Source organism: Bos javanicus, chromosome 2 (genome assembly GCF_032452875.1).
Source record: "Bos javanicus breed banteng chromosome 2, ARS-OSU_banteng_1.0, whole genome shotgun sequence".
In the NCBI taxonomy this organism is placed as follows: Eukaryota; Metazoa; Chordata; class Mammalia; order Artiodactyla; family Bovidae; genus Bos; species Bos javanicus.
The window spans coordinates 1,737,051-1,755,767 of NC_083869.1; the positions used below are offsets into that span (position 1 = coordinate 1,737,051).

General features: G+C 45.4%; 1 protein-coding gene across 2 annotated transcripts in view; it reads left to right on the forward strand.

Moving 5' to 3' along the window:
- ARHGEF4 (Rho guanine nucleotide exchange factor 4) overlaps positions 1 to 18,717 on the forward strand; it is a 330,100-nt gene that overhangs the window by 131,902 nt on the left and 179,481 nt on the right. For both annotated transcript variants that reach the window (XM_061431639.1, XM_061431648.1), the window contains exon 2: positions 8,168 to 11,836. In XM_061431639.1, coding sequence (XP_061287623.1) covers positions 8,168 to 11,836 — 3,669 coding nt within the window. The remainder of the gene's footprint in view (positions 1 to 8,167; positions 11,837 to 18,717) is intronic.

Below are 18,717 nucleotides of genomic sequence, written 5' to 3' on the forward strand. Positions count from 1 at the left end.
CCTTTATTTGCAAAGCAGCCAAGTGAGAAGACAGGAGACCAAATCTGGGCAGCCAGGGCCTCTGGATATTTAGGTGCTAAAGAATAAAGCTTCGGGAAAGGTGATTGGAAAAGGTATGATAGTGCCGCCATTCTGTACATTGGTAATTAAGCTGCTCGTCTCTTCAAGTTCAAAAGGTCACTGAGTGGACACTCCTGCTTGAAGTGTCTGGGGCTCCCATCCAGTCTTAACCAGCTCAGCTTGAGCTAGATGCAGCTAACTCCCAGTTTCTGCAAAACAACCAGGCAGAAATCTTATTATTTAGGTTTATTGCCACTGGGAGGACATGCAAGTCTTTTGTAGCAACAATTAAAATAACTTTGATTAATGAATGCAGATTACATGTGAAATAGTTTTAACTAATGATTATCCATGGTTCAACAGGAACTTGTACTGTGCCATAAAGCCAGTTTCAACTAATTTCTAAGAACCATACAGACCACACTCTGATTACAATGTAATTAAACAGAAATCAGAAACAAAAAGATAACTGAAACATACTTCTAAATAAATTATGAGTCATAGAGCAAATCATAATGGAAATTAGAATACAATAGAATTGCAAGATAATGTAAATACCACTTATTAATACTAATGGCTTCAGACTAAATTTGTATTTACAAGAGATATTATGTTTTGTTATCAAATACTAATATTTTTTAAAGTCTGAATGAGAGATGAAGTGTAGAGATAAAATGTAAACTGTTATTGAGGAGTTTGAGAAGAAATTGGGGCGCTGTTGGAAATGGGGGCAGGAATTCCGATGAAAGCAAATTTGTTGCAGGTGATGGAAGAAGTGACAGTCAGGAGGGGTAGCGGTGGGGTGCCGGAGCCCCTTTGTCAACACTCATTCTCATCTCCCTAATGTACTCTCTGTCATCACTTCACCCTCTGTGCAAAACCCTCTGTATGCAGCTCTCCAGTTCTTACAGAAGAAAGTCCAGACAGCTTACCCTAGTGTTTGAAGCCTTATAAAGTTATAGAAATAACACAATCAGGAAGTGCCAGGCCTATGACAAAACAGAGAGGGTTTTTCTGCTTTAGGCAGAAAACATACAAAGTTGATCCACTCATTATCCCCAGGAAAAACTCTAAGCTTCAGCAAAAAGAATACTTTTGCCTGTGAATTCAACCCTCAGACCAGTGTCAACTGAAAAAATAAACCCGGCCTAAAAGTTGAGAGTTGGGTTTATTCAGCGGGAATCGTGAGGACGTCAAGCCCAGGAGACAGCATCTCAGGTGACCCTGAGAGATAAACTATACAGACGTTTGCAGCAAGGGGCATTGTCTCACCTTTCCTCCCCGCTCACACTGTTTGTTGAACCCATGGTAGGCAAGGCACGAGTGGGGAGGCTGGGAGAAAACTCTGCAGATACATTTGTTCTCTCTTGACTGGCACAGCAGCTGTAGCAGCAGACACACTGCATTCTGTCCTCTCGTGGTTAACCCAGTGGACACAGCCACACACAGCCACAGCGGCTGCTCAGATCATGCTTATATAGGGCATTGCACGTGCACAAAACTATAAATGATCTCAGCTGTTACATAACCATGGATTTATAAAATGCAGGGCAAGAGGAAGAGGGGGTGGGGCAAAAGAGCCTGACCACCACCATCTTCGCTAATTTGCTCTTTCCCTACAGACGGATAATCTGAATATTAAAAGACCACTGTTAATTAAAGAAAACCAGATCTCATACATCAAGGGATTTACCACTCTTCTATGTAAGGGAAGATGCAAGCATCCGGGCTTACTGATCAATTCTTTCATATACATCTCAGCTGTCTGTGGGCCAAATCCTGCTTTCTGATTATTCACACCCTTAATTCCTCATTTACTGTAAGGGGTGGCAGGTACAGCAGATGGCTGCCTCTTGCACTTTCTTGCATCCCCCTTCGCTCCTCAGTGCTTACCAGGGAGGAAGTGGCTGCTGGCTGCTGGAGGGCTAGTATTATTTTTCCTGGTCTCAGAAGTTTACATTTGGAAGGCTAGAATCCCTGATAGCTGTGACATATGGGATATGGTAAGAAATATTTCATTTCACACCATCCCTTAGGCACAACCTTGAAATTGAGAAATTACGTATTTGAGAATTACCCCTGAATCAACTAAGGAGGAGTAAACTTTCTTCATAAGATTTAGAATCTAATATTCAATCAAATCAAATGCTTTTTTAAAAAACATATTGTTCATATTCAGCATTTATACACTTCGGAGTTGTTGCTGTTCTTCAGTCACCAAGTTGTGTCTGATTCTGTGACCCCATGGACTGCAGCAAAACTTCCCTGTCCCTCACCATCTCCCGGAGTTTGCCCAAGTTCACGACCATTGAATTGGTGATGCCATCCAATCATCTCATCATCTGTTGCCCTTTTCTCCTTCTGCCTTCATCTTTCCCAGAATCAGGGTCTTTTCCAGTAAGTCAGCTCTTCATATCAGGTGGTCGAAGTACTGCAGCTGCAGCTTCAGCTTTCAGCATCAGTCCTTCCACTGAGTATTCAGGGTTGATTTCCTTTAAGACTGACTGGTTTGATCTCCTTGCTGTCCAAGAGACTCTCAAGAGTCTTCTCCAACACCATAGTTCAAAAGCATCAGTTTTTTTGGTGCTCTGCCTTCTTTATGCTCCAGTTCTCACATCTGGACGTGACTACTGGAAAGACCATAGCTCTGTCTATATGAACCTTTGTCAGGAAAGTGATGTTTCTGCTTTTTGACATACTGTCTAGGTTTGTCAGAGCTTTCCTGCCAAGAAGCAATCATCTAATGTCATAGCTGACGTCAGCATCCTCAGTGATTTTAGAGCCCAAGAAGAGGAAATCTGTCACTGCATCCACCTTTCCCTCTTCTATTTGCCATGAAGTGATGGGACCAGATGCCATGATCTTAGTTTTTTTTTAATACTGAGTTTTAAACTGGCTTTTTTCACTCTCCTCCTTCACCCTCTTCAAAAGATTTTTCAGTTCCTCTTCACTTTCTGCGATTAGAATGGTATCCTCTGCATATCTAAGGTTGTTGCTGTTTCTCCCAGCAATCTTGATTCCAGCTTGGGACTCTTTCAGCCTGTAATTTCACATGATGTGCTCTGTGTATAAGTTAAATAAACAGCCTTGTCATACTCCTTTCTCAATCTTGAACCAGTCAGTTGTTCCATACAGAAAGCAACAGTTAGAAACTTGCGTGGAACAGGTTTCTCAGGAGACAGGTAAGATGGTCTGGTATTCCCATCTCTTTAAGAGTTTTACACAGTTTGTTATGGTTTTAGCATAGTAAATGAAACAGGTAGATAATTTTCTGGAATTCCCTTGCTTTCTCTATGATTTCTCTATGATTCAGCAAATGTTGGCAATTTGATCTCTGGTTCCTCTGTCTTTTTTAAACCCAGCTTGAACATCTGGAAGTTCTTGGTTTGTGTAATGCTGAAGTCTAGCATGCAGGGTTTCGAGCACAACCTTACTAGCATGGGATATGACTGCAGCTGTCCAGTGGTTTGAACTCCCTTTGGCACAGCCCTTCTTGGGAACTGGGATAAGGACTGACCTCTTCCAGTCCTGTGACTACTGCTGAGTTTTCCAGATTTGCTCTGTCCCTATTTAATGCGGCACTTTGATAGAAACAACATTTAGGATTTGAAAAAGCTCTGCTGGAATTCCATCACCTCCACTAGTTTTATTGACAGCAGTGCTTCCTAAGGCCCACTTGACTTCCCACTCCAGAATATCTGGCTCTGGGTGAGTGACCACACCATTGTCATCCAGGTCATTAAGATTTTTTTACACAGTTCTTCTGTGTATTCTTTCCATCTCTTCTTGATCTCTTCTGCATCTATTAGGTCTTGGCCATTTCTGTCCTTTAGTGTGCCCATTTTGGAATGAAATATTCCTTTGATATTTCCAATATTCTTGAAGAGATCTCTAGTCTTTACCCTTCTGTTATTTTCCTCCATTTCTTTGCATTGTTCATTGAAGAAGACTTTCTTGTCGCTCCTTGCTATTCTCTGGAACTCTGCATTTAGTTGGGTATACATTTCCCTTTCTCCCCTGCTTTTCACTTCTCTTCTTTTTGTAAAGCCTTCTATTTGTAAAGCCTCCTGTGACAACCACTTTGCCTTCTGGCCTTTTTCTTTGGGATGGTTTTGTTCACTGCCTCCTATACAATATTACAAACCTCTGTCCATAGTTCTTCAGGTGCTGTTTACTAGATTTAATCCCTTGAATTTCTATATTCAAGGGATTATACTTGAGTAATCATTTCCACTGTATATTCATAGGGGATTTGATTTAAGTCACACCTGGCTTTAGTGGGTTTCCCTATTTCTTTAGCTTATACCTGAATTTTGCTATGAAAAGCTGATAATCTGAGCCACAGTCAGCTACAGGTCTTATTTTTGCTGACTGTATACAGATTCTCTATCTTTGACTACAAAGAATGTAATCAATCTGATTTCAGTATTGACCATTTGGTGACATCCATGTATAAGGTCGTCTCTTTTGTTGTTGAAAAAGGGTGTTTACTATGACCAGTGTGTTCTCTTGGCAGAATTCTGTTAGTATTTGCCCTGCTTCATTTTGTACTCCAAGGCCAAACTTCCGTTACTCCAAGTATCTCTTGACTTCCTACTTTTGCATTCCAATCCACAATGATGAGTAGGACATCTTTTTTTGGTGTTAGTTCTATGAGGTCTTCTAGGTCTTCATAGAACTGGTCAGCTTCAGCTTCTTCTGCATCAGTGATGGGGGCATAAACTTGAATTACAATGATGTTGAATGGTTTGCCTTGGAAACGAACTGAGGTCATACTGTCATTTTTGAGTTTGCACCCAAGTACTGCATTTCTGACTCTTTTGTTGGTTATGAAGTTTACTCTATTTCTTCTGCAGGATTCTTGCTCACAGTAGTAGATATAGTGGTCATCTGAATTAAATTCACTCATTCCTGTCCATTTTAGTTAACTGATTCCTAAGATGTCGATTTTCACTCTTGCCATCTCCTGCTTGATCACATCCAATTTACCTTGATTCATGGACTTAACATTCTAGGTTCCTGTGCAATACTCTTCTTACAGCATCAGATTTTATTTTCATCACCCGACACATCCACGATCGAGCATCGTTTCTGCATTGGCCCAGCCGCTTCATTCTTTCTGGGACTATCAGTATTGTCCTCCACTCTTCCCCGGTAGCATATTGGACACCTTCTGACCTGGGGGTCTCATGTTTCGGTGTCATATCTTTTTCCCTTTCTATACAGTTCATTGGGTTCTCACAGCAAGTACATTGGGGTGGTTTGTCATTTCCTCCTCCAGTGGACCATGTTTTGTCCGAACTTTCCACAATGACCCATCCATCTTGGGTGGCCTTGCACGGCATGGCTCATAGCTTCATTGAGTTATGCAAGCCCCTTTGCTATGACAAAGCAGTGATCCATGAAGGGGATGTACATACTTTAAGGACTATTAAAGCTGGATGTCCAGTGCTCTTGTGTAGACTATACCAATTTTGTAATCTGGGAGAGTTTGAGTTTATGTGCTCTGTCATGTCCAACTCTTTGCTACCCCCATGGACTGTAGCCCACCAGGCTCATTTGTCTATGGGATTTTTTAGGCAAGAATAATGGAGTAGGTTGCCATTTCCTTCTCCAGGGGATCTTCCTGACACAGGGATCGAACTCATGTCTCCTGTATTTCCTGCACTGTTGGTGGATTCCTTACCCATGGAGCCACTGGAGAAACCAAGCCCCAATACCAATTTTGTAACCTGGAAGAGTTTAGAACATTTTTTATTTTTACTGAGACAGAGTGAGACCTCTTACCTGAATACCTGGAAGTCAAAGAAAGGCTTGACCCTCATCAAGACCCAGCCAATGTCCAGTAAAGGGATCCTGAGCAGGAAGCAGGGACAGGAATGAGACTTCCAGCATCTTGGCATAGTCAATGTCCAGATCATTGGTCATTTGGAATTTGGGATTTTGGAATTCTTCCAAAAGGCCTGAAGCATGTGAATATTGATACCAATATGAGTCTGTGAGGTGACATCAAACTATGACAATGTTGAAAGAACTACTGAAATGCTCTAAAGTCAGAGGGTCCCTTCCCAGTTTAATAATAGGTCATCAAAGTGAGGGAACAGAGGTGCTTTTGAAGGCAGGAGTTACTGAGAAGGAGCCTGTAGCTGGTCCCCCTGCTCCCTGTTCAATTCTCTGTTCATGAAGCACAGACTTGCCATTATACAGCCTTCCCTGCTTGCCAAGGTATATTCACATCTGACCTTCTTGGCCTTGCCAGGCCTTGGGACGTCTATAGGCCAGAGGCTGTGTTCCTGATGTACAGCGAGGGGCTTGCCACCTGGAAGCTGGGCTGCTGAAGCAGGTGTCCACAGCAGACTAGGGGGACTTCCTTTCTTGTCTTGGGTACCCCAAGGCCACCACAAAGCCCTCCTTCCCAGATGGTTTGATTTTTAATGTTTCTTTTCCTATTCCCAACTCCTTCCTGCTTTGCAACGTATTTGAAACTATATGATACTAAATTATTTGATACTAATACAGTATCATATTATTTTTTATTTTCTGAATCTACCTTATAGCTTATATACCTTACACATCACCACACCACATCATCACATTCTTTGGTGTTTGTCTGCTTTTCTCCTCTCAATTGAAGAAGATTAAAAACACATTTATTTTGAGAAACCTCTAATGACAGGTCCTCAGAATATGTACTTGGGAAAGGCTGGTTGAGTGAATGACTTCTGTGCAAAATTTGTGTGAGGAGCCTTAGCTGGAAGTGTCTGTCCTATTCCTGGCCTGGGGAATCTTTGAGCGTTAGATAACTGAATGCTAGGTAGCATTATCACAAATTTCAAAGTGTTCCATGTATAATACATGCTACAGCCGGGATATGTGGGTGAACCTTTAAAATACTGTGCTGAGAGAAAGAAGGCGATGGCACCCCACTTCAGTACTCTTGCCTGGAATGTCCCATGGGCGGAGGAGCCTGGTAGGCTGCAGTCCATGGGGTCGCTAGGAGTCGGACACGACTGAGCAACTTCACTTTCACTTTTCACTTGCATGCATTGGAGAAGGCAATGGCAACCCGCTCCAGTGTTCTTGCCTGGAGAATCCCAGGGACGGGGGAGCCTGGTGGGCTGCTGTCTATGGGGTCACACAGAGTCGGACACGACTGAAGCGACTTAGCAGCAGCAGAGAGAAAGAAGCCAGGCCCCAAAGAATACATTCTGCATATTCTGATCATCTGAAACTTTTAGAAAAGGCAAATCTAGATTGTGTGGCAGACACAGGTCACAGCGAGGAAGAGATGAAGAGTGATTGGAGAAGAGCAGGGACATTTCTGGGAAAAGGAAATACTCAGGATTTTTATCATATTGGTAATCACTGGTTTTTCCAAAAAAGTTTGTTCAGGTTTTCAGGTTATGGAAAAATGAAGTTTTTGGCCAATCCAGTACATGGGCATATACATTTGTCAAAAAGCTCAGGTCTGTATACTTTTAAGGAGGTGCATATAAATGATGTTATAACAAGTTGATTGAAACATGTGTAATGAGAGAAGGAAAGTATGAAAATACTAGCACCTACTTTTCCTCCTGTTCTCAAAGCTATCTTGGGCATTTATAACATCTTGATACATGAGTGCAATTTCAATAATTTGTGTGTGTGTGTGTTCTCTTTTTCCTTTGGCAGCAGCAAACCTAACTCAGAAAACACTTCTAAGTGAATGAACTTTGACTTTAATCCAGCTGGTTGCATAAGAAGGAACAGAACACAAAACAAACATATATTCATTTGCTCTTTCTTGCTGAAATCATGAGGCAGAGATATGCTCCTCACCATGATTCATACATTTTATTAAGTAAACTGCCCATGCTCATTCCACTTATTTTAATTAGGGCTGCTTTAACCATGTGCTACACTTTCTCCCTATTGTGTGGGTTTGACTCCATCACTTCTTTTCTGTGTTAATAAAAAGTAGCTTTTCATATTTACCTCTTTCAAGGGTACATGGGGAACTAATGAGACACCTTTGAGCCTTCTTCCTTCTGACGAAGGCAGGGACAGTGTGCGTGTGTACAGATGTCCTCAGGCCTTGTCTCTGACTCTTGTCTTCTTGCCCTTCTAGACTCCAGAGCCCAGTGCACACCTGCCAGGCCACGGTGACATTGAAGGTCAGCAGCTCCCCTCTTCTCCTGCAGAACCAGAGGAACAGGAGTGGAGCCAGAAAACAGACCACAGTGATTGTGAGACACTGTCCCACCAGAGTGAAAGTCCATCAGACACCAAAACTGATCCTTTTGAAAGTGCTTCTGACACTGAGTCCCTGCCTGGTGACCTCCTAGAGGGAATCTGCCTCCCTCCACGTGGTACCTCTGGGGACAGGGAAGCACACAAGGGATGCTCTGACACCCCAGCATCTGGGAACCCTCAGGAGCAATATTTGACAGATGTCCCTGGGCTTGACCCAAAGGAGGAACTAGATCTGTGCCTTGACTTCAAGGAAGAGTCTCACGAAACGGGGTTACGAACCTTTGCTACAGTTGCTGGAGAAGTGAGAGCCATCCTTCAGGAGGATGTGGCTGGCCCAGAGCTAGAGCTGCCACCAGGAAGGGCTGCTCTCCTCACACAGGACTGTGCACGGGGGCTTACAGGCAGTTACGGCCTCCCACCAGCAAAGGTGGTGACTGTCCAAGACATCACAGGATCCTCTGTTTTTTCTTCTCAGAAATCCAGATCTGAGAGTCATCTGGGCACCCCACTGGTCTGGCCCCTTCTTCTCTGGTGCACGGAACAGAGCCAGAGCTGGCCGAATATCCACAACAGGCAGAGGGGATGCCAGCTGTCCCTCAGGAGCCCGCTGAATAGCACAGCCCCTCTGGGAGCCAGGGCAGGGAAAAAATGTCCTCCAGACCCCACATCGAAAACAGGCTTGCTCTGCTCCCAGTACAGCTTTGATACTACCTGCTGGCTTCCTTTAGGGACATCCTGCCTCCTACATGCCAAGTTTTACCATAGTGTCCCAGAAAATAGTTATGATGAAGGCAGGGCACTCCCAAGGCACTGCCGTTGGCTCACAAGGACTCTGAACAGGGCTCACTCCATAGCAGAATTTCCCTTAAGAAACTCTGAGGATCCTTTAGGGCAGAACTTTGTGAAGTTTGGGACCCATCTGAAGGAAGGGACAGAAGCAGAACGGGCTCCAATAACACAAACCCCTCTTCACCCTGTTCCCACCCAGCTGTCTCACTTACTTCCTACTTCCCAAAGGAAGACTCTTCCTTTGAAGGATCAGTACAAACTCAGGGCTCTAAACCGGAAAAGGGCCTCTCAGGACACGCCCTCTGAAGGTCTCTGGCTGGAAAACCAGTTAGGACAGGATTCTAGGTCCTGCCCAGTCTCTTCATGCCTTACTGCAGAGTTGGTGAGCCTCACCACAGAGGAAGTGCCAGTGCCAGCAAAGTGCAAGTCCGGACACGGCCCAGAAAGCAGACCAGGGGAGCCCCAAGGCCCTGGCCAGGCACCAGATGCTGAGGACGTGAGTGATGCACAGAAGCACCTTCAGGACATTTCTGCTGAGCCAGGAAACCAAACCAGCAATTACACATCAAAGTATATCCTCAGTGAAAAAAGAAAGCCATCTGCTAGGGCCAAGTTCCCAAATCATCCCAGCAAGAGCGGGTCACTGGTGTGGAACAGAGACTGGGGAGTTTGCTCCAGAGTGATAGATAATTCATATGCTCCAGAGACGACCCTGAAATCAAGCACAGCAGACACTTTAAAGAAAGCAGAAGACGTGATGGTTCCAGATCCGAGCGTCACAAAAAATGTCTTGCAGGGCTTTTCGGGAGTCGCAGGAGCCACCATGTCTCACTGCAGCTGTGGGGATGAGGAGTGTGAGCAGGGGCACAAGGGTGATACCATATCCTTTGCAGAGGGCCTCCAGACAGAGCCCAAAGCAGACACATCTTCTAGGGGCACGCTCATCATTATAGCTGTTGAGCAGAAAGGGCTGCAGGCCACGAGGAAGAAAATGGGTCCTCTGCTAAGAACACAGTCCTGTGAGTTTCTAGAGGAAAGACCAGGGTCTCCCCACAGTGCTGGAGCGACCCCCTGTGAGTCTCCTCTGGCTGGGAAACCAAAAACTTGCGGCAATGAGTGTGAGCTGCCAGCAGCCTGCAGCCTCCGAGGTAACGATGGGGCTCTTCGGCAGGTGGCCCAAGCCTCAGAGTCTGGGATAGTTCTGATCCCCCAGGCTGCTTCGGAAGATTGGCCCCCTGGGAGGAGAAAAACTTCCCAAGAGCACGCGGGGGACATGCTGAGCACAGGGGTGCCTATGGAAGAGAACCAGCCCGAGGCCAGCCAGAGCTCCAGGATTCCAGCGGCCAGGGAGGAAGCTACTGGGAAGCCCGAGGCCTGTGGCCCTCACCCCTCGGGCAGCCAAGGGCCACCGAGCCCGGAGGACACGCGACGGGTGTGCGCAGCAGAGGGCGATGCAGACACAGACAAGCAGCCCGGCGCCCAGGCCCGTGCCCGAAAGAGTGCACTCCAACAGCCCAGACCGCCTCACCAGCTCCGCCAAGCATCGCGGGAGCCTGGAAAGCGCCTGGCGTTTCCCAAGGTTATCTCCTTCCGAAAAGGCAAGCCCTTGGCCGCTGAGAGCCCGGGAGGGGGCCACCCTGGGGATTCCTCTGGCCTCAAGGAACTGTGCTCCGACAGGCAACCCCCAACGGGCAGCGCGCAGAGCGCCTCCGGCCAGGCCGGAACTCCTTGCAACGCGCACGCCAGCACCCTTCCGGTGATCGGCCTCCAGGGATTAAGCCAAGGAGCCCCAGGGCTGATGGAAGTGGGCCGGGTGGACACGCCTGGGGACCTCGGTAGCAGAAGACAGTCCTCAGAAAGCTGCGACGCCAAGAGACTCAAAACTCCAGAGAAAAGACTCAGGGCGAGGTTGGCCTCAGCTCATAAGACCTTTGCAAGTTTTTTTGAGTCAAGAGTTTTAGAAAAAGAGAACACTGGCCAATGTTCTTCATGTTCTTTGAAGGACCAGAAGGAAAAGAGCAGGTTGCGCCAGAGTTCCTGGCGCACATTCCTGAAAAGCAAAGATGCCCAAGGCTCCAAAAGGCCCTCCTTAGTAAGTCTGATTCCAGGACCAGAAATCTTGAATACCCCCAGCCGTTTCCCACCAGAGACCAATAGCCACTGTGAGAAGCAGGCGGAACACAAGGAGAGCTATGTTTTTAGAGATCATTGGACACCCACGCATTCCCCCATACCTTTGTCATCCAGCAATTTGTCTTCTTCAGATAACAGGAGAAAAAGTGAACCAACTATCAAATGTACAAGTACCCAGGAAAGTGGTGAATACATAGCTCCGAGTGCCTTTCCTGAAAAGTCTTGGCCTATGTCCCCCACCAGTCCTGGGAGTCAGCAGGCTGGGATCAGCCACACCCTTCCCTCAAGCTCCACCTGTTGCCTGGCACAGGGAAGCCAAAGCGTGCCCTCTAAGCCCCTGAGCCCCAAGCCCCAGAGTCTCAGGCCTGGTGCCCAGGGGGCAGATTTCCACTACCCTGAAAAGGGTAGGGCCATCTCAGTGGTTTCTCTTGGAAGCTACAGCCATGTGGACAACAGCTCAGAGGCCCCTGGAAACCCCAAGATGTCCCAGGCCTGGATAAGCCTCCTACTTTCTCTGCAGGCATTAGAGCAGGGTGAGCAGAAGGAAGAGAGCGGGAAAAGAGGCCAGCGTCCCTGTGGTGTAAGCACAGCACCCTCACTTAAGGACCTTCTTGGAAGTGAGGTGAGTTATCTGTGACTCACATTTTTTTACCTCTTAAGTAGGGACCACACAGGACATTTTCCTAAGTGTGTGGAGGGGAGGAGTAGGAAGGCCAGTCTGCCTTCCATGGAGATTGCCCCACTTAACACACATGAGGGTCCCACCAGAATCAACACAGCTAGACTGATCGCTTGAAATTTGCCAAACTAACAAGTGGGAACTGCATTTTGTTCTAATTCTGTGTGGTCTCTATTTTCCCTATGTAATGCAAGCTATCTGAATTCCCCTTTGTATCAGTGGCCTGTTCATAGTCTGGTTATTTTGTATCCGGTGGTTGATGTAGGGAGAAGGCAATGGCACCCCACTCCAGTACTCTTGCCTGGAAAATCCCATGGACAGAGGAGCCTGGTGGGCTGCAGTCCATGGGGTCGCTAAGAGTCAGACACGATTGAGCAACTTCACTTTCACTTTCATTTTCATGCATTGGAGAAGGAAATTCTGTCAGCCTTCATTCTTCTCCACTGTGAAATTTTAAAAGGAAAATTTCCAACTTTGTTTTCTAGTATGTTTATGTTTTTTTTTTTTTTCTGAACTCTAAACCTGATCCAGTTTAACTTGTTTGAATATAAGGAGAGATTAGTGGTGCTTCTGAAATTCCTAGTAAAATAAAACTCCCCCAAAGCAAAGGCATCTACCCAGGATAGGGAACAGGTGCTGGGTCAGGCACAAGAAAAGGGATACAAGCTTGGGATTTCTCTCAAGTCAGGCTGCCCTCTGAAGGAGGTAAATTCCATAAAGAGTAGTCTTGGGACTGTGAAAGCAGACCTCCCTTTTCCTGTCCACTCCTGCACCCATTTACCCTCGTCCTGTTGCTTCTTAGACAAATAGATGTGATGTCTCTGTGTGCCCAGCACTGTGCTGGTGTGAAAGGGCAAAAGGTTCAGCATTAGCCTCAAGCAGGGCCAAACACAGCCTCCCACCCCCATGTGCTGCCTCTGGGCTCCTGGTGAACCCGGCCCTTTAGCAAGCTGGCTGTGGTCTCCCTGTGGCAAGTGTCAGTCACCCTTTCTGAGCGTGCACCTTTCCCCTGCACTCAGGCTCTCCAGCCTTCGTATATGTTCTGATTTGCAAGCATATGTGGCCTTCTCTCTCCTCCTGTTAAGATTCGAAAGAGGAATAGGAACGAACATTTATTCAGCATCTGCTTAGTGTCTGGTCCTTTCCTGGGCACTTGACGATCATCTCACTGTTTGCTAAACACATGCAGGCTGTCCGGGTGTTTGCTGAGGCCCCCTGCACCTGCTCTTCCCATAGACTATACTTCTGTGCACAGGACAAGCTGAAGGCCCTATGTGCTATAACTGACAAGTCTGGAGTGCCCATTGCAGCCACCAGGCTTTTTGTGGGCTGCTTAGGAGGAAACGAGCTGGGACAGGTGAGCATTCACAGGGTATTCCCAACTCACTGGCATTAGATGTTTTGCATTCAAAAGTGAGGACTACCAGCTGAAATTACATCACTTTATTAAACATATGGCAACCCACTCCAGTACTCTTGCCTGGAAAATCCCATGGATGGAGGGGCCTGGTAGGCTGCAGTCCATGGGGTCACTAAGAGTCGGACACGACTGAGCAACTTCACTTTCACTTTTCACTTTCATGCATTGGAGAAGGAAATGGCAACCCACTCCAGTGTTCTTGCCTGGAGAATCCCGGGGACGGGGGAGCCTGGTGGGCTGCCGTCTATGGGGTCACACAGAGTCGGGCACGACTGAAGCGACTTAGCAGCAGCATTCAACATATGTCCTCATCTGTAAAGTGTGAAATATTAGCTTTCAAAGATTTTTTCCCTATTGTTTTGCTTATTTTTAATTATTAGTAAAATTAAAAACAAAGCCAGTACAGATGTAGAAGAGAAAAAGTAACAATTTCCCTTTAAAGCCCCAGTCACATTCCACAGAAGGAAATAGGGTCAGCAGTCTGTTGTATGTTATCTACATTATCTCCACACATCAACAGGATGATAAGGGGGATGGCTCAGCTGGTAAAGAATCCTCCTGCAATGCGGGAGACCTGGGTTTGATCCCTGGGTTGGGAAGATCCCCTGGAGAAGGGAACAGCTATCCACTTCAGTATTCTGGCCTAGAGAATTCCACGGACTGTATAGTCCATGGGGTCACAGAGAGTCAGACACGATAAGCATGAGCATCTTTCACTTTCACTTTGGGGAAAAGAGGGTTACACAACTGTAGCTTTCTTGTTTACTTTAATAAAACAGCAAATACAGACCTCCAGGTGTTTTATATACATTGTTTCCTAGTTGAAACCAGCATGCTATTTCATAGTCGCATATTTCATATTACTATACTGTATTTAGTTAATTATTTTTCTATTGATTAATTTTGAGGTAAAATCAAGCAGTGAGAGTAAAATCAAGTAGTCTAAAAAGATTTTTAGTACCTAAATAATATAATCATAAAACTGATTTAGTAGTGCTACACATATTAATGGAGAAGGCAATGGCACCCCACTCCAGTACTCTTGCCTGGAAAATCCCATGGGCGGAGGAGCCTGGTAGTCTGCAGTCCATGGGGTCACTAAGAGTCGGACAACTGAGCGACTTCACTTTCACTTTTCACTTTCATGCATTGGAGAAGGAAATGGCAACCCACTCCAGTGTTTTTGCCTGGAGAATCCCAGGGACGGGGGAGCCTAGTGGGCTGCCGTCTATGGGGTCACACAGAGTCGGACACGACTGAAGCGACTTAGCAGCAGCATACATATTAATGTGTATATCTGTACACAATGGGAAACAGCATTCCCTTCAGACTGTCCCTGTGTTTATGGGAGGAGCAGGCGCAGGGGCGTGTGTGCGTGCTGTGTGCTCAGTTGTGTCTGACTCTGTGCGACCCCATGGAGTGTAGCCCACAAAGCTCCACTGCCCATGAAATTCTCCAGGCAATAATATTGGCGTGGGTTGCCATTTCCTCCTCCAGGGGATTCTCCCAACCCAGGGATTGAACCCAAGTCTCTTGCATCTCCTCCACTGGCACGTGGATTCTTTACCACTGTGCCACCTGGGAAGCCCCCAACTGCAGGGAGCCTCAGCAAACACCAACAGCCTGCACGCTGTGATGGTAAAGGACGCAAGAATGAGTCAGGCATGAAGTGGATGCTGGATAAATGTTCATTCATATTCTTCTTTCTATTTCAAATCTCACAGGAGGAATGAGTACTCACACCCTTGTGCATCAGAACATGTGTTAATACCAATACAAGAGAGTGGCAAATACATGTACATGGGAAGGAGAGGGGAGAAAAGCTCTGAAAAGTTTACTCTCTCTACTGAACTTAGAGCTAGAGGTGAGGCTCCATCTAGTGGTTGCTCCTGGGAGAGCAGGCTGTAATTGCAGGAGAAATTTGCAAGGAATCCAGGGGTGTTTCCATTTCTTCATCCCACAATGCTCTTAAGTAGCAAGCGTTCTTTTATTCCAAAACTACCAGTGTTAAATTTTCTTCCAGATTTTATTCTGGAACCATATATTTAACATGGTCATAATCATGTCATCTATGTTATTGTTCAGTTGCTCAGTCATGCCTGACTCTGCAACCCCATTGACTGCAGCATGCCAGGCTTCCCTGTCCTTCACCATCTCCTGGAGCTTGCTCAAACTCATGTCCATCAAGTCGATGATGCCATCCAACCATCTCAAACTTCCATCACCCCCTTCTCCTTCTGCCCTCAATGTTTCCCAGAATCAGGGTCTTTTCCAATGAGTTGGCTCTTCGCATCAGGTGGCCAAAGTATTGGAGCTTCAGCTTCAATATCAGTCCTGCCAATGAATGTTCAGGACTGATTTCCTCTAGGATTGACTGGTTGGATCTCTTTGCAGTCCAAGGGACTCTCTAGAGTCTTCTCCAACACCACAGTTTGAAAACATCACTTCTTCAGTGCTCAGCCTTCTTTATGGTCCAACTGTCACATCCATACATGACTACTGGAAAAACCATAGCTTTGACCAGATGGACATTTGCCGGTAAAGTAATGCCTCTGCTTCTTAATACACTGTCTAGATGTGTCATAACTTTTCTTCCATGTAATCTATAGAGGCTTTAACTTCCTGTGATTTCACATCCTGCAGTTTGTTCCTTTAGAGCTCTTTTAATTTGAGATATGCAGCATGATACAGAAAAGCCTAGTGCATAAATGTGTAGACAATATATTGCTGTGAAACGAACACTGAGTAACCTGCACTTGAGTCAGAACGCTACAGCCCTTCCTGGTCCAAGAGTCCTTCTTCCTAGCTGGCCATAGGCTCTGTGCCAACTTCTATGGTATTCACTTCCTTGTCTTCTATAGTTTTACTGCTTACCTTTGTGCCTCCAAACAATGTAGTTTATTTTTGCCTATTTTTGAACTTTATGTGCATACAACCTTATGTGTTCTTTTATTCCTTATCCATTTGGTTTACTCTAATTTTGTTAAGACTCATCCTTGTGCTGTGTGTCGAAAGTTCTTTCATTTTCATCATTATGTACAATGACTTTGAATCAGCATCCCACAGCGTATGTATCAGTCAGTTTCCTGATATCAGCAAGTATGTTGCTGCCAGGAAACTTTGTGCCCAGGTGCCTACTGCATGAGCATATGCCTTTCTGTTGGATGTGCCTCCTAGAGTGAAATGGCTGAGTCATTGGGGTTGCTTATCTTCAGCTTTACCAGCTTTACTAGATACTGCCAGATATTCCAAAGTGATTGTGCCAGTTTACACTCACTCCATAAGAGTTTCCTTTTCCCCATAGTCTCATTAGCCTTTGCTTGATATTGTTAACTAATTTTAACCATTCTGCTAGGCAGGTAGAGGTAATCTGCATTTCCTCAATGTCTGAAGAGGGCTTCTCAGGTGACACAAATGGTAAAGAATCCATCTGCTAATGCAAGAGACACAAGAGATGCAGGTTCCATTCCTGGGTCAGTAAGATCCCCTGGAGAAGGAAATGGAAAACCACTCAGTATTCTTCCTGGGAAATCTCATGGACAGAAGAGCCTGGTGGGCTACAGTCCATGAGTCCATGAGTCCAAGGGGTTGCAAAGAGTCAGACACAACTGAGCGCTGCACTGGCTAATGTCTAAAGAGGCTCAGTGCAGTTCAGTTGCTCAGTCGTGTCCAATGCTGCAATCCCATGGACTGCAGCATGCCAGGCTTCCCTGTCCATCACCAGCTTCTGGGGCTTGCTCAAATTGTGTCCATCAAGTCAGTGATGCCATCCAACTATCTCATCCTCTGTTGTCCCCTTCTCTTCCTGCCTTCAATCTTTCACAGAATCAGGGTGAGTCAGCTCTTCACATCAGGTGGCCAAAGTATTGGAGTTTCAGCTTCAACATCAGTCCTTCCAATGAACACCCAGGACTGATCTCCTTTAGGATGGACTGGTTGGATCTCCTTGCAGTCCAAGGGACTCTCAAGAGTCTTCTCCACCACCACAGTTCAAAAGCATCAATTCTTTGATGCTCAGCTTTCTTTATGATTCAACTCTCACATCCATACATGACTATGGGAAAAAGCAGAGCTTTAACTACACAGACCTTGGTCAGAAAAGTAATGTCTCTGCTTTGTAATATGCTGTCTAGGTTTGTAATAGCTTTTATTCCAAGGAGCAAGCATCTTTTAATTTCATGGCTGCAATCACCATCTGCAGCGATTTGGGAGCCCCCAAAATAAAGTCTGTCACTGTTTCTATTATTGCCCCAACTATAAGCCATGAAGTGATGGGACTGGATGCCATGATCTTAGTTTTTTGAATGTTGAGTTTTAAGCCAAGTTTTTCACTCTCCTCTTTCACCTTCATCAAGAGGTTCTTTAGGTCCTCCTCACTCTCTGAATAAGGGTGGAGTCATCTGCATGTCTGAGGTTATTGATATTTCTCCCAGCAATCTTGATTTTGGCTTGATTTAATCCAGCCCAGCATTTCGCATGGTGTACTGTGCATATAAGTTAAACAAGCAGGGTAACAATATACAGCCTTGATGTACTCCTTTCCCAATTTGGAATCAGTTCATTGTTCCATGTCCAGTTCTAACTGTTGCTTCCTGACCTGCAAACAGATTTCTCAGGAGGCAGGTAAGGTGGTCTGGTAGTTCCATGTCTTTAAGAATTTTCCAGTTTGTTGTGATCCACACAGTCAAAGGCTTTAGCATAATCACTGAAGCAAAAGTAGCTGTTTTTCTGGAATTCTCTTGCTTTTTTGATGATCCAGCGGGTGTTGGCAACTTGATCTCTGGTTCTTCTGCCTTTTCTAAATCTGGCTTAAACATTTGGAAGTTCTTGGTTCACATACTGTTGAAGCCACATTTTGAGAATTTTGAGCATTACTTTGCTATCATGTAAGATGAGTGCAATTGTGTGGTAGTTTGAACATTCCTTGGCATTGTCTTTCTTTGGGATTGGAATGAAAACTGACCTTTTCCAGTCCTGTGGACACTGCTGAGTTTTCCAGATTTTCTGGCATATTGAGTTAACAGCATCATCTTTTAGGATCTGAAATAGCTCAGCTGGAATTCCATCACCTCCACTGGCTTTGTTCATAGTGATGCTTCCTAAGGCTCACTTGACTTCACACTCCAGGATGTCTGGCTCTAGGTGAGTGATCACACCATCATGGTTGTCTGGGTCATTAAGATCTTTTTTGGATAGTTCTTCTGTGTATTCTTGCCACCTTTTCTTAATATCTTATGTTTCTGTTAGGTCCATACTGTTTCTGTCCTTTATTGTGCCCATCTTTGCATGAAATGTTTCCTCAGTATCTCTTAATTTTCATGAGGAGATGTCTAGTCTTTCCTGTTTTATTGTTTTCCTTTTTCTTTGCATTGTTCACTTAAGAAGGCCTTTTTGTCTCTCCTTG